General features: G+C 40.1%; 1 protein-coding gene across 1 annotated transcript in view; it reads right to left on the bottom strand.

Moving 5' to 3' along the window:
* Nucleotides 1-2071: 2071 nt before the first annotated feature.
* The window catches only part of LOC120559574 (poly(rC)-binding protein 4-like), a 33492-nt gene continuing 10202 nt past the window's right edge, over nt 2072-25361 (bottom strand). Inside the window, exons 2-14 of the mRNA XM_039801397.1 lie at nt 22451-22640; nt 22217-22240; nt 20564-20596; nt 18504-18620; nt 14524-14655; nt 12892-13020; nt 11550-11624; nt 10573-10644; nt 9082-9123; nt 8908-8983; nt 8346-8395; nt 3821-3990; nt 2072-3025 (exon numbers count right to left, since the gene is read on the bottom strand). Coding sequence (XP_039657331.1) covers nt 2680-3025; nt 3821-3990; nt 8346-8395; nt 8908-8983; nt 9082-9123; nt 10573-10644; nt 11550-11624; nt 12892-13020; nt 14524-14655; nt 18504-18620; nt 20564-20596; nt 22217-22240; nt 22451-22558 — 1374 coding nt within the window. The 5' untranslated portion in view covers nt 22559-22640 and the 3' untranslated portion in view covers nt 2072-2679. The remainder of the gene's footprint in view (nt 3026-3820; nt 3991-8345; nt 8396-8907; nt 8984-9081; nt 9124-10572; nt 10645-11549; nt 11625-12891; nt 13021-14523; nt 14656-18503; nt 18621-20563; nt 20597-22216; nt 22241-22450; nt 22641-25361) is intronic.

Here is a 25361-nt window from a genome sequence, read left to right on the forward strand (position 1 = left end):
TTTATTGCACCATCAGAAGGCACATGTCATATGCAAGCGAATACAGATTACAACAACAAAAAACAACCAAGTGAGTGATATTAATAACAAACAAAAAGGAAATAAATATAAAAACAGAAATAAAAAAGTGGTCAATCAGGAATTAAGATACATAGATTTATTTTATTATTATTAGTATTTTTTTTACCGATGTAGGGCCTGTCAAATTTTAAATTTCACATATTTTTTTTGTTTAAACGTTCAGCAAAAAAATGACAATTTTGTATGAATCATTTTTATAATTTGTCAAAATAATTACATTATTATTGTTATATATTATTCCACAACTCTGCTTTCTTGTCCTCCAGTTGGACAACAAACTTCATATTTGAATATGTTATAATTGGAATATTTTGATCATCATAAGTCATCTAATATTGAAAAGCATCTCAAAAGGTCTTAGTTACTGTAATCTTCATTGTGGACATAGTGGAGCATTTAGCAGGATAAGAGCAGGAAAAGAGCCAGCTATTAAGTTGGTGTAAGACCAAAAACAGCTAAAAGAGGGTAAATATTGAACTTGCATTTGCAACATTGAACATCACCATTTGAGCAGAAACATGACTACACGTGTGTGTGTGTGTGTGTGTGTGTGTGTGTGTGTGTGTGTGTGTGTGTGTGTGTGTGTGTGTGTGTGTGTGTGTGTGTGTGTGTGTGTGTGTGTGTGTAAAACAGCATGTCACAGCATGTCACACCACAGAAGAAGAAAATAAGGAAAAAAGAAAACAAACTCTTTAGCTGCAGTGACAGCTAGGGTCCCTGCTCTCACCAGCTCAAGCTTCACACTGTCACTAACCTCGTACGTCAAATCTTTTTCTTTGATATATGATAATACAGATAGTCAAGTTTTATTCGTTTATAGAAAGAAAGAAAAAAAAGTGTGTTTTGTGTTATAAAACAATCTAAGGTTGCATTAGCAAATCTTTCTGCAAGTATCATGAACATGGATCTGCTTCAAAGTCAGTTTACACCATCTCAGTAATGAGTATTTGTGGCCTACAGATGGCACAACTGACCCATTATGAATTCCTGGAGAATATAGAAATAATCAGAATTAAAGAATTGCTATATTAATGGAACATCTTATGAAGATGAAGAATGATATGTTACCTTATTTACCTTTACAATTTTGAGAAGAAAGATACAAAAAGGATATCTATATCTATATATATATAGATATAGATATAGATATATCTTTATCTTTCTTTATAGATAGATAATTTATCTTTCTTTATAGATAGATAGATAGATAGATAGATAGATAGATAGATAGATAGATAGATAGGCGTAGACTGTGTGTCTGTTTGCCTCTGAAATGTCTCTGGTAACAATGAGGACTGTGCACTCTCCGTGTCTCGCATATCCATGATGCAGTCACAGAAAAAAAGGAGGAGAGTTAAGATGAAAGGATCCTAGCTGCCTCTCCAGAGGATGATGAGGCTGTGGTACATGCTGATGCAGATACTGAATTTCATTTTTACAGCGTCACCGTGGCTCCTTTGCATCTCCCTCTTTTTGTGCCCTTTTTCTTTCTTCATCGCAAACTCCTCTGCCTTAAAGTCTCACTGAATTTTGTCTTAAGGGACTTAACAGTGAGGGAATTCAGTATAATTATGTGGTCTCCATGCTGGATCTGTTTTTGTTTGTGCAAACTTGCATGTATGGCATGCAAGTAGAGCTCTACCCTCTTCTGGGGTTGCATCCTTTCATTTTGCTTTTATTGTCCAAGGCACAAGAGCATAATGATGTGAAAAGCATCTCTCATACACCCTGGCAACTGGAATGACAAGCTGCCATCCAGCCTTCTGTTTGGAGGAAAACAAAAATAACCTGGATCTGTCATCGCATCTCTTTGTGTATACTGTTTCTTACTGAATGTGTTCTTGTGCTGCTACATTAATTTGACACAGATTTGGTTCAAGTACTGTGTCTACTGTTTGAATGCCTGTGAAAAAAGCCAGCAGTGCACCAGTGTGCTACAAATTAAGGTAGAAAATGATTTAAAAAAAAAAAAAACAAGGAAACAAATACATCAGGAAACAAAGACTTTTAATAAATGAAACAATACTAATAAATAAAGATTAAACAAGTTGCACATTCAAAATAAAATCCAACAAAAAGAACATAACACTGAACAGTAAAGTACAGTACCATAGCACAGATTATTAAAAAAGAAAATCCCCACCCCCCCAAACATTTAAAAATTTTCTTAAAAACTTCAAGAGGCAAACATACATTGTATAAAAGCATCATACAGAGTATTTGTCATCTGAGTATAATTTACAAATTTATTGAAGGATAAATACTTATAGCTGATCTCTAACTTGAGATACACATGTGAAAACTGTAATTTAAACATGTATTTCTCAGGTGAGGTTCCAGCCCTTCTTTTAGTGATCAATAACAGTGATGAGGTGACAATGAAAGCAGTCCATCAATTCATGGGAAACTCACAAATTATCTATAACCGTAAATAACTTTTAATAGCTTTATCCACATCTCCATTGGTCTCTCCTCTGTTGGTGCATCATAGAATAAAAGTCAAGAGCATCTCTGCCAGCGGATATGGCTACATCAGGCGTTTTGTGAAAGAACACTGCAGCTGTCCTTCATCTGACTCTCCAGAGTTCAGAGGCTGCATCAGTATGGAGCAAACTTCTGTCTCTCTGGCTTTTTAATGCAGTTGGCTGAGGAGATTTTGGTGGTGTAGGCGGCCAGAGTGGTGTGGGAGGGCGCTGCAGTGACAGCCACGGTGGGGCCAGGACTGGACAGAGTCAGAAATGGGACAGACTTCATCCCTAGCAGGCCGGAGAGGGGCATGGCACCATATGGGGTGCCCAGCATATGAGCCGGAGTCAGGGTGCCCATTGTGGCCATGGTGGGTGCAGGGGAGGCAGCTGGGGAGGCTGGCTGGGTGAAGGCCATGTTGAGGTCGACTGGAGCTGCCATAGTTGCTGCCTGGGCCGTGGATTTGGCGGTCTCTAAACTATGATGGCAGAGATAGCAGGAGGGCGGATAGGAAATGAGGAGAAAAGACACAGAATGAAGATTAGAGGATTATACTGTTGCTGCAACAATTTTAAAGGGGAACGCCACCGCTTTTACAAATCAAAGTCTTGGTCTTGGGGAGTACAACTGCATATGTGAAAATAGCTGTATAAAGCCTTTTATGGCTCCAGAAAGAGCTGCGCGAAATCTAATAAATTGTCTAAAAGGATGTCACTTGAGTCAGCATTGGTTAAGAGCACTTCATATTATAGGCACTATCACTGACTATCCTTGTAACAATTTGGCCACAATTTAGCCATATACTCTGTTATATATACTCTCCATATAGTCTTGTTTCTTTAAACTCCCTCCACCCCCTTTGTCTCTTGCAGTACTGTAACTTGTAATGCAGCAACGTTTACTCAGTCAATTTTAACTGACCTACATTTTATTTTTATCTAAGTACATTTTAAGTAAAATCAAGTCATTTTACTTGTACTCTTTCCATCCCTGCAAATAGGTGTATTTATGAAAGCCAAGTATTGGAAAAGATAATTAAGGAAAAGATGCCAGAGCTGCACTGCAAATACTGAATTCCAAGACACTGCTTCTATGTTGTACAATACAACCAGGATTTTACTCATTCCCTCAAGGCCAATTACCAGCAGCACAAGGACATGCCTCATTATCACTTATCACTCTACAGCATAACCTTTGACCCTTTTAAACCAATGCATTTCTCTCAGGCCAGCGCTTGCGGTGACTCATTAGATGGCTGTACGCTGGGCCTTACCAGGAGGTAATGAGGTACTGGGCCAAGTTGATGCTGACTGGTGTTCCTGTGATAGTGACATGACGGTCACTTGTACCGTCCAGCTGGCTGCCGATCTTGATCTGAGCTCCAGACACCTGCCTGATCTCGTTGATCTTAGTGCCCTGACGTCCGATGATCGAGCCGATCAGCTGCAAAAGAACAGAGGCAGAGACAGAACGGTCAGTTTGATGGAAAAACGGTTCAATAACTCATTTGACTGATTGCAGCTTTTTCTTATTGTTGGTTGTAATGCTGATGAAAGTGACTGACGAAAAGGCCAAAAGCAAAAAAACTAGAACAATAAATGAAAAAAGTGCTGTGCTGTTGGGCTGACTTAATGCAGTCCACTTCAAATATTGCAATTGCATTGTCTTCAGTAGATTGGTCATCCATCATGCATGTCAAAAGCACTTTTTTACCCCCAGAGTCTTCCTTAATTGCTACTGCGTGTGCACTGGTAAAAGAGACGAGAGAAGGCACATTTGCCTCTCATTAATCTGAGTGGCTAAAAGGTTATTGATTCCTTAGAGTGGTGATGACTTCCCAAACAAATCACTTCCCAAACACATGCCAGCTAGATGCATCTCTGCACTAATGGAAAACATAATGGGAAAATAACTCAAATATATAACATACAGTCCCATCGGCTTGAGTGTTCTCTCTGCTGAGAGTAGATTAGACAATGACATGAGTTTTATTGCATTCCAAAATACATTATCACTTTTTTTCTGCTTTCACTACCCGACCTGGACCCCTGCCTATTAGTGACAATAGATATTTAACAGAGCCAAAGCTCGGTGGCTGCATATCAGTGTGCAGGGTGTCAGGGCTCAGTGACAGGGTTATGCTACCAGTATATAGTGAGTGAGACAGACAGCGATGAAGTACTTGTAGTATGCATGTGTGCTGGCAGCTTAACAGCGGCTTAGGCATAGGTAGAAATACGCAACACACACATGGTGCATTTCACATTCCTTTCCTGAGAAGTAAGCAGCCTGTTCCACAATGTCTGATTTGTCACACAGCGACCTGGTTGGTCTGCCTGGCTATTATTGGCTCAGCAGTTTATTCAGGGGGGGAAGAGACACACTAAGAGCAGCCAGCCTAAAGAGCAACTCCAGAGACAATGACCACTACAGACGTCAAATCACAGATAACGTGTCTCCCCCACTGAGACCAAGAATCTCCACAGGACTCTGGCCTTTTACACCAGCTGTCAATAGACACCAGCTGTCAACAGCTCACCCGCTTTGGTGTGCATGACCTCAGACAACAGCATTCCTATATGAACAACCTTAAAAAAATGCAACCAGAGCTAAATAAATGACACAGGAGACACCGCAGGTATGCTTGCTGTGGTGATTATTTTTACTGAGCATTCAAATAACATTAATGCTGCACTACACTCCTGGGGCCTCATTTATAAAACTGTGCGTAGATTCTATTCTGAAAGATTTCGTGCGCAAAAAAGTCAGAATTTTCGTACGCAAAAACAATATTCTGATTTATAACACCTTGCGGCGCACACCGGTACGCACTCTTCTCGTTATAAATACGGACGTGCGTTACCTTATGCGGTCCTGCACGAGCCTCACGCTCCTCCCAAAGGTCGCCCTTATTTTGTCCTAATAAGGTCCATGTTAATCAATCAATGAATATTCCAGACTTGAAAGGAGCCCTTGATCACCAATCACGAAACGGGAAAATGGGGAAAAAACACGATTCAGTGATTGTGAGATCGATGTGCTCCTAACAGAGGTAGAACAGCGAAACTAAATCCTGTTTGGAAGCCGTAACCCTAGTGTTCATATTGTTGTTACGCAGCCTTAATACTTAACAGATTTAGCTCAATTACCAATGATATATACATCATTTATGGTTCATATTTGCCATTTACCCCTGTGAGATCACATTTATGATCATATGATCATTTTCGTTTTTTGTGAGAAAGGAAATTCAGTTATTAAAAAGGTAAAAATAGAAACAAGATTTTGGATCATTATTGGTGCAAAACAGGTGAAAGTGCTTGAAATGTAACAATTTGGTAACTTGTATGATAACTGTTTGGGAATAGCAGGTGCAGAAAGACAACATTCCCACAAACAGACACCTACAATCAGACACGACCACATAAAGACGCACAGACACACAGGCACCACACACACACACACACACACACACAGATACACATCAAACAAACAACGCATTTCCCGGGGCGAGGCAGGGGAGAGCAGCGGAGGAAAAGCGCATTCCCTCCGCTGCACGGTGTGGGAGGATCCCCTGCCTCTCCCCGTTGCTGGCAGCCCCTCGCCGGGCGCCGCGACCGGCTCTGGGTCGGTTTAGCAAGAACGGGATTGTTGGGTTCAGGAAAACAAAAACTGGGTTAGGTTCGGAAAACGGGCATACCATCGGAGTTCACTAAAACGCAGTCAATAAAACCTTGGGACCATTACGCACGATCACACGTGTGGTCAAAAGTTTGCGGAAAACTGGGAACATTTTTACGCATGGAAATTCTTTATAAATCCCGACTATTGCGAGGAATGTTGCGACGAAAAATTTCACCCTGCTTCACGCAACTTTTTCTTGCGTAACAGGTTTTATAAATGAGGCCCCTGGTCTTCAACTATAAATGGCCTACATATTGTTGAGTTCCTGCTGAGGCAGTCATTTGAAAGGACACAGGAAGAGGGATGGGATGGTGAGTGTGCAGCCATTTTTCTTCCGGCTAAATCTTCCTCGCACAAAAATACAGTACATACTGCTGACTGGGTGTAAGCTGTTTCTCAATGCAACTGTGTGTGTGTGTGTGTTTTGTGTGTTTTTTTGTGTGTTGTGTGTGTGTGTGTGTGTGTGTGTGTGTGTGTGTGTGTGTGTGTGTGTGTGTGCGCGTACGTCTCCTTCGGCGTTCAGTATGTGAGCACAGAGTAGGATTGTGTGGTCGGCCTGAGGGGGGACGAAGGGCTGAGGAGGCTCAGTCCTCTCTTCTAGAACAATGGCTTGAGCTTACAGCTGTCCCTGTCACGTATAGTGCTGGACTCCCTCACTCCTGATGGATTGTGCCACTGGTCATGTGTGGGTTTACTTGGTTAAAAAAGCCTTCAGGCATTTAAAAAATGTTGTTGAAGGGTTGTGGCTATATTCTATAAAGTACAGTGAAACCTAATCAATCCATCCCTTGTCTTCTCTCTATTGTAAAACAAAGACAGCAAATGTTTTCTTTGCCGATACTTGTAATTGAAGTAGTATTTTGAACCTGCAAATTTGACAGTAGACAGCATTTCAGGTCATGAATTCCAACAAAGTTTAAAGAATAAGACCGGCAACATTCTATATTTTTCTTATTGGTAACAAAGCCTATGAAAAGACCAAAGAAAAGACCAAACAATTACAGTATTAAAACACACCAGTGAGCTACACTGTTGCACTGGGTGACATGTTCCTTCTCTGTAGTTTATTTTGAGTCAATCCCACATACACCATCCTGCTGCTGTAAATACTTACAGGCATGTATAAATCTGCAGTTGAAAATAGTCCCCAGCAAATGCACTATTTACTCCTGTTTGAGTAACGCTTGCTTAAAACTACAGTGGCTGGCTGTTTCAGGATATTTATTAGCCTTTTTAAAAAGCAAAACTATTTATTTGTGACCTGATTTAAAAGATTAACGTCCTCATTAGGAAGTAATGAGGTTTGAGGAAATCATTGAGAAATTGTTTGTTCTTTTTTTATATGATGTGTTGACAGTGAGAAAAATACAGAAAAAATGCCGGCCTTATCCTTTAATTTACAACATTTCATTTTTATGGATAGTCTGTTTTTATACCAGATATAAGAGCTGCAAATTAAATCATAAATCATACATGGCTTCATTATAAATTTGACTTTCTAAATGAAATCCAATAGGAAGCAAATTATTACAATTAATCGCTTAATGCTCTCTGTCCAGATCAGCCAAACCAAATACTAGAGTGATCATCTGAAGGGAAATGTAGTCTGACTTTATTTTGAAGTGAATCTATGCGTCGTGATTTCTACTCTTAGATTGGAGAGACGTCTCATCAAACCCTGGCGGGGGCTAAGTGAAGAGGAAAAGGATCTTTGTCTGTTTTCTTATTGGCTGTTTTGACAGCAGACAGCCTCTAAGTAGGTCAGGGAACATGAGAGGATTTACTGAGCACTCATGGGAGTCACTCTATAAGACACTGCAACTGCAGCCCAGACAATAATGCGAAAGGATCCATATCAGCTCAGAATCCCTTTAACCTTGTGTTAGTCTGAGGTTAGAATAATGAGGATAATTAGTAAGTTGCCAACATGTCTCTCGTCTCTTCTGAAGGCACACCAGACGTCTTTGCAGTTGCAGCTACTGCATCCAAAATCACCTGCTCCTGTGCTGTGTACATGTGAGATGAGCGCTGATTTCCTGTTCTTTTTCTCATAGTTCCGATGGGAAAATACTAACAAGGTGAAGAATAAAAAGTTATGTGTTGCTTTTGCTTACATCATTGGGAATAAGCAGCTCCTGAGATGTCTGAGAATTGGAGTCCATCCCTGATAAGAGAAAACACAAGCACCGACTGAATAAAATTGACATATCATACATTTGAATATTCATTCAACTCCTGTAGTTAGTGAAGCCACACAGCTGTCATTGATATGCCAGAAAAACCCTTTGAGCGGGGAACTGCTAGATATAGTAAAACAGTTCATTTCCATTTTAATGGACTGATGTTTAACACAGCACACATTCTTTTTCTTCTCCCAGTTCTCTGACTCTGCGGAACTTATCATTTCACATAAAAATTTCTATGAGAGAGCTATAAAGCCTTGTCTCCTCCTTTCTCACTGACACAAGCACATTATCAGTGCAGCTAATGACAAAAGCCTTTATTTCTCAGGTCTAAAGGCGTGTTCAAAATCTACGACAGGTTACAGATGGAGGAGCAAAGACAAAACTCTGCAACCTGCTTATTTTATTTTATTTTTTAATTAAACCGTTTGACTGTCAGCGCAATGGGATATAATCCAGCGCAAATACAGACTATACTGACTGCTTTACATACCAGGTATGATAGTCGAAGCAGGCTGGGCCATTTGACTCAGGCCTTGCTGCATTGACAGCTGATGTAGCTTGGCCATCTGTAAAACAGAAAGCACAACTTCATGCAGTGTACGCTAAACCATAAACTACTCATGTTATATAAATTATAACGTTTCCACAAATGGTCATACTCTACCTCTGAGTGTGGAATGCCATATTGGTTTTGCAAAGTGTAGGCCTGAAAGAGAGCATCCTGCATTAGGAAAATTACAGCTATAAACGATCACACACAGGAAATAAATCTGCAGCCTCTTAATGGAAGTGCTTCACTGTCAATACATGCCTGTTTGTTTTTATAGAATAAGAGAAATGAGCGTTTATAGTTCAGCTCTGAACTAGACATACTTACTCTCCTCCAGTAGTCTCTACCAATGCAGGTACCATAATTTGGGTTTAATTTAGCCAGGTTTTGAAATACCCATTTCTGAGAATTGAATTTTGCTTGTGGTTCTCACAGCATTAAAAAATTACAAAAGATTCAACAAGAACATCTCTTTCCTAAAAGAACTCCCAAAAAGAACATTAGTATTAAAAGGTCATTTTCAAAACAAAACCCTATTATCTCCATCATACTTGGGTGGTAACAAACACTTAAAAGCTCAAATATCTAAAAAACAGGATAAATAAAGCTAAAAGTTTCTGCATGGCTAGATACCACTAGAGGTATGTGAAAAATAAATGTGATTTTTTTTTTCCTGTAATTTAGATGACTTGACCCTTTTTAAAAACATGTATTACTTACAAATAGGTCCTCTTTTGTGCTGTAACAAATTCTTTTTGCAATCCTGCCTGTTGGCTGCATTTTCTTTATCTCTACCTGCAGGATTGCCCATCCCCCATCATCTTAAGTAATGCAGACTCACATATGTTAACCCCCCTTTCTCTCACTCCACCCAGCGATACTCACTTTAACTTAATTTATATCTTTCCATCCATCCAAACGTCCATCCATCTGTCTAAATATTCTAACTCAATTCTGCCTGACGCCAGCTGTCTGGCTACTATTACCAGTCCATCATATATGGTCATAAACTGGAGAGGAGAGCTTGGTCATTACAATGAATCAGTACAGTACAATAGAGCCGTGTTTATACAGGAAAGCAAAAAAAAAAAAACACAAATTAGTAGCAATAATCTTTCAATTTACAGCATGAGTGATCTAAATCATAAAATATTTATATTTCATTACCCACAATTATTATTTTTTTTTATCTAGCACTGATTTGTCAGAGGCTGCTGTTTCTGTTCTGATATTATGACAGTATCTGCTATTGCTGTCATGGGAAGAATATTCCTAAAGCCGAAATTGTTTCTGGTGCAGTGCTAGGCAGGACTAAAAAAGAGACTGTGGAGGTGGTGTGTGTGACGGCATCATGTTTCAGGAGGGGTTATAGCTCTTATGACAGGGTAGAACAATAGCTGCAGCTTACGCTCAGCTGTTGTTTTTAATGCCTCGTGCCAGATGATGGACTGTGTGGACATACCACACAGCCCTCAGATCCTCACAGCCCCTGAAAGTCATTCCTGCTCTCCGCAGTTAAGACCAGCTTCTGGAGAGATCTTTATATTTTATAGTCAAAAGAATGAATATTTTTCACAGACTTCACATTAATGGATCTTCTGTTACCTGCTGGAGGTCCAGGCCACCTTGGGTGACGGAGTACAAAGGGTGGGGTGCAAATTCTGATGCCTCATACACCTACAAACACACAAGAGAAGCACAAAAGGAAAATATGTAGCTCAATACTGAAATAGCTTCACGTTATAAAGTCCAGACATTATTTTTGCAATGGAAGTGATAATTAGTGAGTGTAAATGTGTTCTTACCAGCTGAAACCTTCCATGGTAAATTTAATGTGAAAATAATGAATACAAAACTTCCAATTTCATTTTTTCCCCTGCTCTTTCGCCACAGATCAAATTTTGGTCTGAGATGGGCTCTCAAGGCTGCATTTTGGACACTTTAACCTAACAGGCTTATAGGCCATGACTCATCCGCCGACCCTTTCCCATTCCACTTAATTTTCTCCTCTGACAAATTATACAAACGTCCCTTAGCGCTGTGCTGCCTTCATTACGGCATCTCCCAGTGACCAGGACCTCACCCCGGGTTTAATTTGATAGCTTGTTATGGGGAATATCAAAAACACAAAGCCATTCCATAAATTGACCAGGGTCTGAGGCAGCACAAACACTACCAGAACTGCTGACAGCTATGCAGAATATCTGACTGCTGCTGTAGCCAGAGGAGACGGCAGGTCTCCAGTCTTGCTGGATAATCTTGTGACTTGCTCCATGGGAGGGTGGATATCTGTCCCTTCTCAAACAGCAGCCTCTATACCACTCAACCTCACCCTCAGACAAAAAAAACAACCCGATCCCCCACCAGGGAGCACCTGCATGAATTTTGTTTCCCCAGAGTGAGCCAAGAAATTCAATGTAAGATTCACCAATGACCATTTGTAGTTTCATGTAAATTACGAAGGTGTGGGTGTCAGCCACAAATGCTAATCCAGTGGTTCTCAAACTGTTTCGCCAGTTTGAGAACCACTGTGCCAGTGTATTATAGATAAGCTACCCAACGTGTGTGCTAAAATCTCTTACCTGGTTCCCAGCGATGAGGAGGGCAGCGGGTGAGGGGCTGGGTCGGTAGGGGATGGTGGCACCCTTTGGGGGAGACTAAGCAGTCAAAAACAAGACAGGGGGTCAGAGGTTGTAATACATATTTATCATAAATATCATAGACATGAATACACTCTCACATCTACTCTGAAATTACCTCAGCACTTCTGTTAAAGAGTGAGGCACTAAGTGCAAGTGGTGTGTAACTCGCTGGTACATATACAATAACAATACATACAATTACAATTAATAGTGAACTAAACCGTTACGACACTGACATTATTCCTGTCCTTGTTTCCCTTATGATAATATTAGTCATTCATTGAATTATTGAAATAGTGTAGTGAGAGTTCTTTGTGGATAATAGCTCTGAGCTTTAGTTAGCACCGGAGCTGCTGGCTCCGCAGTGGATTGCCCTCTGGATAAATCAAGCATCCATTGACAAGGAGACATGTGAATATAAAATTCTTTAAACACCAATGAGAAAAAGGGTTTTATACAGAGTACACAACACCATATATCTTATCGAGTAACTGCAATGTTGGTAATACTGTTTTGGAGTTTAAAATGTGGAGCATCTTTTCTGCGGGAGCAGTCACAGCAAATTCTTTGTATAACTTTGCATAATTGAAATCTTGAAGCCAAAAGCAAGAAGCCGCTGGTACAGAATCCTAATGAAACTTGCAAGCCTTTGAAGAAAGCCCTTGAAAACTGGATCAAACTAGCAATTAGTCAGTGAGGTCCAGCTGCAACGCTAAAACAAAAAGGACTTGTGCACTTCCATGAACACACAGGGAGAAACTGTGCTTGGGGTTGTTTTTCTCTTATCTCCTCGATTTTCTCAAGAGAGCTGTTGTCTAAAGATGGAAAGATTTTGCTGCCGGCCAGTTTGTTTTCTGTTAGCAGCTTAGGGTCCTCTTCAACTGTACAATACAGAGGTCTGACCTGAGAGCTGCACCTTTTGACTCCATCTGATTGTCTCGCCCGGAAGATTAAAGCATGAAAGGTCAAAACAATAAAGAAACTACGTACTTCCTTGTTATTTCCTAAATTAAATGAGGATAATTTTACAGAATCTGTGTTTAGCAGTCGACTTCTATGCACCACAGTTATAGGTAGCATTACATAACACAGAAGACTAACACTGCCTACTAAAAATGCATGTCTGCTGCAGTGGAATAAACATTCACTTCATACTGGTGAAATGAAAACATGCATGTCAACAGCAATTATTTCCTTCACGTAGCTGCAGCAGCAGAGCTCTGACAACATGTCAGCTTGGTGTGGGTATGTGGAGTAAAGAGAGGAATTGTACGCTTCCTACCTCCAGGATTACTGTGCAGATGAGCTTGACACACTGGATTACAGACTCCTGATTCCCAGATATCGTCACCCCTCGCTCAGTAGAGTTGGGCAGCAAATCCCCTGCCACCTGTATCTGAGCTCCAGTGCTCTGCAAATGATAGGGGTTTTAAAAAAAAGATTAGTTTGATTCCGGAGATAAGACAAGCCGTTATTACTCTGCCATGGCTCCTTTCCGTGCCTCCCTGCTGGCTTTGTTAACCTTATATTTTTTCAACTACACTGACGAAGACCAACTGCGTTGTAGTATGTTAAACGTCAAGTCCTGTCAGGTTAGAGATAAATGAAAAGTCACCCATGGTTAACAAACGTAATTCTCTCAATTGTAGCTGATATATTCCCAATATAGCATGTCTGCAGGCAAAAAGGACAGTTTTTAAAGATGTATCTTCATTTGCTGATGTCTCTATCAAACTGCAGGGTTTTTGGAGGCCATTGTTGAACCACACACATCACAAAATGCTTCTGTAAGTAAGCATGTGTCCTGTGGCAACCAAACAAACAAAACAAGTCCGTAACTGAAACAAATTTGGGTTATGAACATGACAAGAAAATTCGTCTAACCACAGAAAATTGACTGGATGCCATTGCCGGGCCGGTGAAGGTAAAGGCTAAAATGAGAGAGAGAGACTATTTGTAGATCGGTACAGAGCTAAAGTTAAAGTGTCAATCGTCTCTGGCAACAGATCTGATATGTTTAATCCTAATGTTTCAACTGGGCATAATGTAGTCAGGAGTTTTTCCCCTTTCACAATTGCCACTGCTGAGTCATACTGTGTGTTGTGTTCAGTGATCTATCCAGACTGCGTTGTCTCACTAATTTCCTGCCTTCAATCCAATTTTAGTGTGGTGCCAACCAACCGGAAGTGCAGATGCCACCACTTTGGTCCAGACAGAAATATCTCAACAACAATTCTGTACAGACATTTATATTCCTTGGAGGATAAATTGTAAGAACTTATTGATGATCCCCGGACTTTTCATCTAGCACCATCTTTAGATCAAAACATGAAGTTGTCCAACACTTTGGTTTATGATTGAATACCTAAAACTAACAACATTCCCATTAGCCTCAGATGTACTTTTGTGTTTGCTGCTAAATAGCAAATGTTAGCATGCTAACCAGCTAAACTAAGATGGTGAACCTGATAAACATTATACCTGGTAAACATCAGCATCTTAGCTTTGTCATTATGAGCATGTTAGCATCCTCAAAGCACAGCTGTGTCCAAGTAGCCTCACTCTTAGTCTTGTTATTCACGCCTTTATAAGTTTTGTACTTTATGTAAATTCTGCTTCATGACATATGTCACTCGTTTGTAGCTTTAATGCAATTTGCATGTTATGAGCTATTATTTATGCATTTATTTTTTTACCACCTTTCTAGCTTTATTATATTAATATATTTAAACTGTAAAGCAGTGATTCTGAGTAAGAGCATCTAACATATAGCCTACATAAAACATATTAGTGCAAGCAGCAGGACTTACACTTACTACCAGATGCAGATTTGTTCTCTTTCTAGTTCAGTGTTTGTCCAGCCTGTGCAGCAAAGATGGGGAGGATGGAGTAGATTTGTGTTGTGGCTGCTCACCTCTCTGATCTCCTTTATCTTGGCCCCTCCCTTTCCGATGAGAGAGCCACACTGGCTGGCAGGGATGACCAGCCGCAGGGTGACTGGTGGCTTGGAGCTGATGGTGCCGTTGGCCACCAGCGCAGTCAGGTCCTGGAGGGAGATGTGGGGAAAGAAAAATGTGGTGAGAGTCAACAGGAAAAAAGAGAGAAGAGAAAAGAGAGAGAGAAAAAAAAAAAAAAAAAAAAAAAAAAAAAAAAAAAAAAAAAAAAAAAAAAAAAGAGAGAGAGAGAGAGAGAGTCTCAGAGGGAAGGATCAGGCAGCAGCGGTCAAGGTGGAAAAAAAATGCCACTGTTTTAACTCCAACAATTAGGACTGAAGAGGCGTTGAATTTTATATCCAGCTCATTTTATTGGTCGATTTAGGGTTCACATTGATCCACTTTCCCCCTCAAAATCCCAAACTACAGTACAGGCCAAAGGTTTGGACAGACCTTCTCGTTCAATGTGTTTCTTTATTTTCATGACTATTTACATTGTAGATTCTCACTGAAGGCATCAAAACTATGAATGAACACATATGGAATTATGTATTTAAGAAAACAAGTGTGAAATAACTGAAAACATGTCTTACATTTTAGATTCCTCAAAGTTGCCACCCTTTGCTTTTTTTGATAGTGCTGCAAACCCTTGGTGTTCTCTCAATGAGCTTCATGAGGTAGTCACCTGAAATGGTTTTCACTTCACAGGTGTGCCTTGTCAGGGTTAATTAGTGGATTTTTTTCCCTTATTGATTAAAAAAGCAAAGGGTGGCTACTTTGAAGAATCTAAAATATAAGACATGTTTTCAGTTATTTCACACTTTTTTTGTTAAGTACATAATTCCATATGTGTTCATTCATAGTTTTGATGCCTTCAGTGAGAATCTACAATGTAAATAGTCATGAAAATAAAAAGGAAACGCACTGAATGAGAAAGTGTGTCCAAACTTTTGGCCTGTACTGTATAAAGAGAAAAGCAGGTGCTACACTCATTATTGGGATGAACCAATCAGAAAGCAGCCAAGCTCAATATCTACTGCATCAACATGCATTGAACATCAGAAAAAGCACATAGGATCCATACTGGAAGTGTCAGGTGGAGCTATGAGCAATCCAGCATCTGCACCTAATTAACCTATGTATGTTTCACTATGTGCTGGGAGGCCACAGGCTGGCCAGCAATGTAAGAGATGCAGTCTAGTCCTGTGTGGGATCTTAAAAGGCTGTTCAATCATTCATATGAACTGCTGAATTCTCCATGAAAGGGGCAACATTAATTGCAGCACCGGTGGTGTGCAAATCGTGCTTTGAGATTTTCACTCTGCTGTATAAAACTGAGCCAGAACTTGTCCCTTCCTACTGCAAGCACACTCAACCTGCTCACCTTGGGAATTCTTTCCACAGATCTTTTGTAAAGAACTGACATAATGTGAAATAATAATCTAATGGAACTGCCATGAGATGAGGTCCAATTTAAAGGAATAGTTTAACATTGTGGGACATTTGTTTGTTTGTTTTCTTGCTGAGAGATTGATGAGAATATTGATGTGTTAAATATGAAGCAACAGTCAGCAGCCAGTTAGCTTAGCTTAGCTTATTATTAAGACTGGAAATAGCTCTGTCCCACACTAAGAAAATCTGTCTACCTCTAAAGCTTTCTAATTAAGACGTTATATCTATTTTCTTTATTCTGTACAAAAATACATATTTGAATAACAGATATGAGAGTGGTATCAATATCCTCATATAACTCTCGGAAAGAAATCTAATAAGCACATTTCCCAAAATGTTGAACTACTCCTTTAAACTGCCAGGAATGCTGTACACATACTGAGAAAAACTCTTGCCTAAAGTTTGATACGGTTGGTATGGTTGCAGTCCAATTTTACAGAATTTTAAAGGTATACTGTACAACAAAATGTAATCATTCAATTCACTTATTTAACATCAAACCCACAGTGGATAAAGTTAAAATTCATATCAACATCAATATATAATATATCAACTAACATTGTCTGATCATAATAACAGCCAATGAAAGAATGGGTGCAGAATACAATGTATCGTATGTATTTAGATCAAGAACCTCACTGATTTGAGGAGTGTTTTTACAGTGCAGGTAGCAAACATCCTGTGTTTGCTCTTCTATTGGTGGAGATTGAGCTTTTAATTAATGAACAGTGTGTCTCTGTGAACCTTTGAAATGTAAATATGCTGCGCTGTCTTTTTTCCCCATAAATGTTCAATCCACAACAAAATGTGTGACAGAATGCGAAGTACGCTGCTTGTTTTTTAACGGTTTGTGTGCAATAAATTTAGCAAAGTTTGACTTAAGAGGGAGCAGTGTGTGGATGTGTAACCTCAAGAGAGTTTTAGTATGAAGAGAACTGTATAATGTTTTCAATGAAGTGAACTTAATATTTGAAAAGCATATTCTGTGTGGCTGTTGTGCCTCTCTGCTCCTTGTCTATTTTTAGTGAGGCAGATCAGGCTCTCTGACGTTTTGTCTCATTAAAAGAGGGGCACACAGCTCGTCTGTACAATCACAAGACTCTGGGCTTCAATTTCTTGATTTGATCTAAAAATATGAGCCACATCTTAACAACTGTGAACATTCCCATACTTCCCTGTGACATCCTGGTGAAAAAAAAGAAACTCTCAAAGTGAATTGGCGGAAATAAGACAGCGGGTTACACAAGCACTGCTCAAACAAAGAGTTGCCTGGCTTAAATCCCCAAAGCATATTGTGTTGCTTGTGAGATACAGACTCCAACAAAGACAGATTATGCGGCTTTCATGCATGCGGTGCCTCGACACCTGGGAACAAAATACATGTATGATACTGTAGTGTAATGTATTGTGTGGTATTAGAGCACTTCTTTCAGATTATCAGATCACTTAATTTGCATAAATCTGTGTTTTTGTACTTATGTGGCAGCAGATGGTGAAAACTTCATCCATAAAACACAGACAGAAACACAACTCAACACGAGTGATCAACAGCCAAATGAAAGAACTAAGTGTGCCTGTGCAATCATAAACTATTGAGACAGAAACTAATGCCAAGTTTAATACTCAGTGGCCAAAAAGCAGATTATTCATACAATAATAACTCAACTATGGTGGAAGCGGTGCGCAGTGGGTCAGCCAACACGTTGCCATGGAAACTCAAGAGTTTCAGGGTTTAAAAGAGGTGAGTGTGAAAGATCTTTAATGAATACTACTGCACTGTGCTCCCAGCCAGTGTGTTTACTGAAGTCTGTCAACCTGAGCGGGGAGCACCTGTTTCCTTGCCATTGTCTGCTGTGATGCTAAATCAGAGTGAAGACGGCTCTCATTCCACCATATTAATTAGTGTGGTGATGGACAGTCACCATGGGGAGAGGAACCTGTCATCTATAACTCATTAGTAGACGGTGAGAAGGTAAACAAATCCTTCTCATTAACAGGTACAAATCAGCATCATTCGCACTTTTTAAGAGTGGATTGAACATGTGTTGCCCAGTAAAAGGCATTTATATGACAAGGCCCAGCGAATACCTTACTGAACACAAATCACGTCATTCCTCAAGTCAAAAATGGGTTTACAACAGCAGCTAAATCCACTTATCCCAAATTTTCCTCTTCAGTGTAATCATATCTGAAAGTGCTATGAAACACAGCTAAAATCTTTCCTTCCATCACTTCAGTTCAGAGTATAATCAATAGCGATAAAAGCACATTAGTGGTAATGTTGAGATGAAGCTTAGGAAATGAATTATTGTAATGATGTGGTGAAATTGCTTCTCGCACTTTCTTCGTTATTTTTGATCCACAAAGAATTTGACAACTTCCAAAAGCTTGCTACATGCATTTTCTGATTGCACCCTGAGTGGGATTTTGGTTTATGGGACATGACGACATGAGCTGATTTCACTCGTATGGGATGCCAATGAATGGCATGCATTACAGTTACAGTTACCTCCTCCAGTTTGTATGTGATCATGGTGAAAGCTCTGAAGACGCAGTCTGTGGAGCCGGTGATGGTGATGATCCTCTCTGGACAGGAGCCCTCTGAGATGTTGACCCGAGCACTGCTCTGTGGGGACAGAGGACATTAGGTCAGTTAATGGTCAACATTTTTTTTTTTAAAGATTATTTTTTGGGCATTTTAGGCCTTTAATTCCACAGGACAGCTGAAGACATGAAAGGGGAGAGAGAAGGGGAATGACACGCAGCAAAGGGCCACAGGTCGGAGTCGAACCCGCGGCCGCTGCGTCGAGGAGCAAACCTCCACTCATGTGCGCCCGCTCCGCCAACCGAGCCAACCCGGCCACAGTTAATGGTCAACATTAACAGAATTGTTTGACAATCTGAGAAATATTCTTATTTGCCTTCTTGCCGAGAGTGAAACGATGATTTCTACCACGCTCATCATGTCTGTCCGATGAATATGAAGCTGATGAACAACAAATGACACAAGATAAATAAATGAAAATATTGGTAATTTGAAAATCTGTGTTGATGTATGGAAACAGGTGGAAACAGCTAGCCTGTTCTCTGTCCAAAAGCAGCAAAATCCCCCAACTAGCAGCTCTAAAGCTCATTAATTAACACAAATATATCATGTTTAATCTTTACAAAAACCAAAGTGTAAAAGCGACAATTAGTGTTTTTTTCTGGGATTATGTGCCTGACTATATCTTGGCTGGGAGCAGTAACTTCCTGAAGGGGCTGGTAGATGGGTTTTTTCCGCTTTAGACAGAGCCAGGCTAGCTCTTTAAGATAACAGGCTCCTGACTGTACCTTCATGTTTACCAGTACAGGCGGTATTGATCTTTTTATCTAACTCTTGGCAAGAAAGCAAACAAGCACATCTCTCAAAATGTCAAACATTTTTGTTAATTTTCTTGTGGTTTGGTTTCAAACTATTTAAAGTGTTCAAAGTGGCCAGAGACATACTGTACAGTACAGCACACCCACGGGAAGGAGAGTCAAGTGACATGAGTTAAAGGAGGTGATACTTAAAGCTATAGAGCACATCTCTGTATCTCAGACTGACAATGTAATAGAATTTCTAATCAGGGCATTGCCCTCCGATGACAAATCTCCTGCTCTCCTCTCCTTCCATTTTGTGTCCTTGAATTGAAGTCAAACGAGCTGAGACAGGACAGTGCTCTGAGCTCTGGGACATGTTTTCCAGTCACTCCAGTGAGCCATGCTCCCACTGTGATAATGCCTGGGCAGTGGCTGACAAGATGAGGCTCATACAGTTGGGAAGTAACAAAGGCCCAAACTGGCTGGCTAGCTGGATGAGTGGATGGATGACTACCATGGGTGAGTGGTTTATCAAACAGCTCTGCAGGGCTGCATTGTCCCATGACCTCACTATTCCTCTGGTTATCCTTCTGCCTCATAAAGTACAACATAAAACCTTAGCAGCCAGAGAAATAATCAAATGTACTGCCATGGTGTCAGCCTAATTACTTTTTAATACAAAGAGTTAACCAAGCGGCATTAGTTTGGCTGCACCCTTGAGATTTACAAAGAGGGAATTGAGGGGCAGACAGAGAAGAAGGAAGTTGTTTTAAGCAGGAAAAGAAAGAAAAGGGATTTACTGAGAGAGCAGCTAGAGAAGCGGTATTGAATGATGAAGAGAGAGGATTTAAATTGAAAAGGTGTCGTTATTGCCCAAAAGGCAATTCGGACAATGTACCTGCTCTGTATGCTTTTCAAACTCAAAGCTCCCAAAGAGGCAGAGAGAACTGAGCTTTGTTATTAATACATACAACAGGCCTTCTGAGATTGAATTATGTTTTCTCTTGAGATGAACCTACTGAACTTGTGGTCAAAGACAGAGACCATAGAAAAGATGTGGTCGGTTCAATTCTTAGTGTAAGAAAAAGGGAACAAAGCGTGCTTATTTTGGCTCCTGTATTGCATAATGCCACAGCTAGTCAGTCAGGAAAACATGTATAATCAACAGCAAATAGCATAACTGATGCACATGATGAAAAGTTTTAAAGCTCTAAATCACAGTACCTCTTCTCGTATTCGTTTCACAGTCTCTCCTTTCTGGAAAAGAGAAGATGGACAGCTTTAAACAACATCACAGTGTCCTCGACCTCTAAGTGAGACCGGCTTTTTCAAACCACGAAAGCCTGATTGGAATTTAGCCGAACAAATTTCAGCTAGAGTTCCAATGGGCAATGCATCGCAGCAGTGTCCCCTGCACTGCTGTCTCAAAAAGAAATTGAATACATCTGTGCGTCTGAAGGGGGCATACACCTGCTGTACTGTAACGGCTGTATATGCAGTGAACATTTTGTCAGACTTATGTCATGCTGCAGCACATCCTCTGCTGGTTTTTAGATTGTTTCTTCTCCTGTCCACCTCTGTTCACACCTTCATGCATCCACTGACGAACACTTCGTCACAGCAGTATCAAAAATTGTAACATCTCACACTAGGCTACACTCTTATTTATATTATATTACAGGACAACTTATTATTGTGTATGTGATGCATTATCATTCTGGTCGGTCCATCTCGGTCTTCTATTGATGAGAAAGAGATGAGAGGTTTCCTTAATAGATAGAGTGGCAAGTTATTAGTCCAAGTACTGCAGATCGAGTGTCTCTCTCTGTTGAGCTGCACAGTATGTGCCAAGCTCCTCTCTCTTTCTTTTCTCTATTTTTGTTTAGATATCTGATTTCTGCAATACACTGCAGCATCCATTGTGACATTTTTCTTCCATCATTCTTTATTTTCTGCATTAAGTGTTTTTTTTGTCCTTGTTCAGTCTTCAATTGATGTCTTTAGGTGTTGTATTACAAGGCGTGATAGCTGGAGCCACTGATGCAGCATAGAGCAGCCAGGCCCTTCCTTACAGACACTTAAAGTGCCCACAAGGGGCCAACAGTAATATGTCTTTGGAGCTCAGTTTCAACAGGAGGCTTGCAGTCAATGCACTAATGTTTTTGTTTGATGGATTACTGGGTTGCATTATGAGTAGTGGGGGTGGTGGTGAGGTTTTAAGAGGGTTGGTTTAGGGCAATTACATTTAGGATGGGGATATTCAAATCTACAATTGTTTGTTAGAGCAGGGGTTCTCAACTGGTCTCACTCTGTGAGTCATTAAGCCGCAACCCATTTTTATAGAATTCAAGTCCTCCAAACATCAACACAAACTTAAAGTGAACGGTGATCAAATGATGGTTACCATGGCTACGGCGCTAGACTGCTGCATGGCTCTGATGCATGTCCATCAAAAAATATTTTTTTCAAAGTTAAAGATAAGTCCAAAATCAGATGCGTATTAAATAATATTTATTTATTTATTTATTGACCAGCTGTCTGCGCCCACCCAGAACAGGTCCGCGACCCACTTTTGGGTCACGAGCCACCAGTTGAGAATCACTGTGTTAGAGAGCGTTGTGCTCTGCGTTGATTTCAACACAGAATCAAGACAGAGTGGAAAATTATTCCACAAAGGCTTATTATGAATCCACATGAAAGGCATCATTAAGGGATTTGGTTAAGACAATGGAAAATAACTTTAAATCTACATAAGATCAGACAGAGCATTTCAAAACATCAACCTCATCTGATAAAGGAATACCATTCAGTTTTTTTATGATTAATAACTTTATACAAATAAGTAGTATTTTGTGTAGTAGAATAAAAAGTTCTTACCTTTCCTATGATGCTGCCAACCTCCTATAATACAAAAACATAAACATAATTACATACACTAAATACAATTTTAAAAAGCAAAACAAATTATATAGTAGAATATCATTATTTATTAATTCTATGAATTTCTGGTTTATAATTTATGAGGTGGTGAAAAATCTTGTGTATAAGAAAGCGCTGAGTGCTGCAGCATGCATGTCCTTCATAAACAATGTTTGAGCAGGGGGATTATACCTTTCCATGCATGAGCAGGCGTAGTGTTAGGGTCACTCCCAAGCCCCCGTCTGCAAAGTCCTGCTCACAGTTCATAGTAATGTGGGAGTGGCACGCAGGGAGACGCATGAACAAGGCTCATTCGCTGGTCACACAGTCAAAGGAAGGCCAGCACTCGTTCTCTGGCTCTCCAAGGTCTTTCAGTGCCGCTCTGAGAGAGAGAAAAGCATGACTGAAGTTAAAATAAATTGTTCGTCATTTAAAAAAACATTTCCTTCTTACCAAAGAAATATGACAATCAAGTCACAAACATATGCGTTCACGCTCACACACACACACACACACACACACACACACACACACACACACACACACACACACACACACACACTAACACCAGTGTTTGCATTCAAGATGTGGCTCATGTGCGTATGTCGTGTGCACGCAGACAAGAAATTCAATGTCATTATTCACTGAACATTATGTGCTACTTAAACTAATGGCCGTGTTCTAGTTCATTTCTCTGAAACTATGTGCTCATACTGTGTCTAACTGCATTGTTGACTGAAAGATTATTCACGGAGATCAAAGACATTTAGATGAACAGAGGAAAAATAAGCCAAAATGAAATACATTTATGTCATCAACCGCCTGAAAGAACATTGAAACCAAATATCTTAGTGAGGAACTTCTTCATTAGTTTGAGTCAATGTAATATTGATGGGGATTCATAACAAAGTCATAATGAAGCCCATTGTGTGTGCAGGATATTGACCAGAAGCACCAGCAGTGTCAGCGATGTTGCATCTCATCAGAGCTTTGGGTTCCTAACAGACTGTGGGTGGCCATTGATGACTAACACACAATCTGTGCGTCTTCATTAACTGACAAGCAGTTTCTCTTACCACGTGTTGAGTGATTTGTGAAATTGGATGCCAAAAAATAAATAAATAAATAATATCCTTTAAGCCGAGCTTGGCGTGCATTTCATGCAAAGTTATTCAAATTCAATTCGAAACAGTTTTCATAAAACTGAAAACGTGTGGATTTTCTTTGGGGACCTGGTTTCACAATCAGTCAGAGTAAAAAAAAACTGTTATGGGCAGAATGGATACGCAAAACTTAAATGAGTGGCTACATGTCAGTAATGTGACATACGGTATGATGATTAATGTGTGAGTCACCTGGCTGCTCAGTCTCAGCATGATGTATAATTAGTTCATGGAATCATTCATGTTTCCTCTTGATTTATATTTGCTTACATTTGTCAGCATGGACAGGGGAAGTAGTTATATTTGTAGGTAGTTTATGTGATGCATAAATATAGATACACTGTAGATGCTGTGTGATGCGAAGAACTTAAAGGATTGTTTTCTTATATTTCCAGTGGATGTGACAAATGCCTACAAATGCTTTCATTTAGGGCTGCCACTAACTGTTATTTCCTTTATTGATTAATCAGCAGATTATTTAACTTTACTATGTCAAAAAATAATCATCACAGTATACCTAAGGTTGGCAAATGGTTCGAATGTCTTCTTTTGTCCAAACAACATTCCAAAACCCAAAGAAATTCAGTTTACTGTCACAGAAATCAAAGAAAAGCAGCAAATTATTCCGAAGAGAAGCTGGATCCCGAGAATCTTTGTCATTTTTACTTAAAGGTTCCATGACATGGTGCTCTTTGGATGCTTTTATATAGGCCTTAGTGGTCCCCTAATACTGTATCTGAAGTCTCTTTCCCATAATTCAGCCTTGGTGCAGAATTACAGCCACTAGAGCCAGTCCCACAATGAGCTTTCCTTAGAATGTGCCATTTCTGTGTCTGTAGCTATTGAGGAGGAGAGGGGGGGCAAGGTGGAGGGTGGGGGTGTGGCCTTGACCAACTGCCACTTTGCTCATTTGAAAGCCATGATGCCTCTCTCTCATGGGTTGGCCAAATTCTCTGGGCGGGCAAAGCAGAGAAAGGGGAGGTAACCTTGCTCCTTATGACCTCATAAGGAGGAGATTCCAGATCGGCCCATCTGAGCTTTCATTTTCTCAAAGGCAGAGCAGGATACCCAGGGCTCAGTTTACATCTATCGCCATTTCTAGCCACTGGGGGACCATAGGCAGGATGGGGGAACTCATATTAATGTAAAAAAAACTCATAAAGTGAAATTTTCATGCCATGGGACCTTTAAACAAGACTAAAGATGCCGGTATACTCCATCATCAGAAGTGCTTGTTGGATGGTCAAATAGCGTTGGAAACCCCCTCCCACCATACTTTTCCGATGTCACACCAGGAGGTGTCCAACCAAGTTTGTTAGGTTAGCCAAACTTATTTAAAAGAAAATAAGACAAAGAGAATCTACAGCCATGCTAGCGCCTCTTTGAGGCTGTACTTTGGCACAATGGGGCTTTTAGCAGAAAAATGCTATGCCAGAATGCTAACATGTTCACAATGGCATTGCTAGCATGTTTGCAGGTACAGTATTTGGGCATCATCAAAATACATCACCTGGAAACCATAGATGTCTGAACAAAATGCTGTACCAATCCATCTGGTGGATGTTGAGATGTTTCACTGGATAAATGAAAACTGTGACCTACTCATAGCGCTGGATGAAAAGTTAGGGGATCACTATCTGGCAGAACATTTTTGTTCCAAAATTCATGGCAATCCATCCAATTGCTGTCGAGATATTTTACTAAAAAAACCTCAGGGTTGCACTAGAGAAAAAGTCAATGGATCACCAAAGTTGTTATGATTTATTATCTTGGAAGCATGAATGTCTGTACCAAATGTTGTGCCAGTTGATCAAGTAAATGTTGAGATATTTCAGACTCGACCAAAGTGACTGACATTGCAATCTCTACAACCATGCCGCTAGCGTAGCTAAACATTACTTAAATAGTTGTTGAATTATCAAAGTGGTTGTCGATTTATT

Source organism: Perca fluviatilis, chromosome 5, assembly GCF_010015445.1.
Source record: "Perca fluviatilis chromosome 5, GENO_Pfluv_1.0, whole genome shotgun sequence".
In the NCBI taxonomy this organism is placed as follows: domain Eukaryota; kingdom Metazoa; phylum Chordata; class Actinopteri; order Perciformes; family Percidae; genus Perca; species Perca fluviatilis.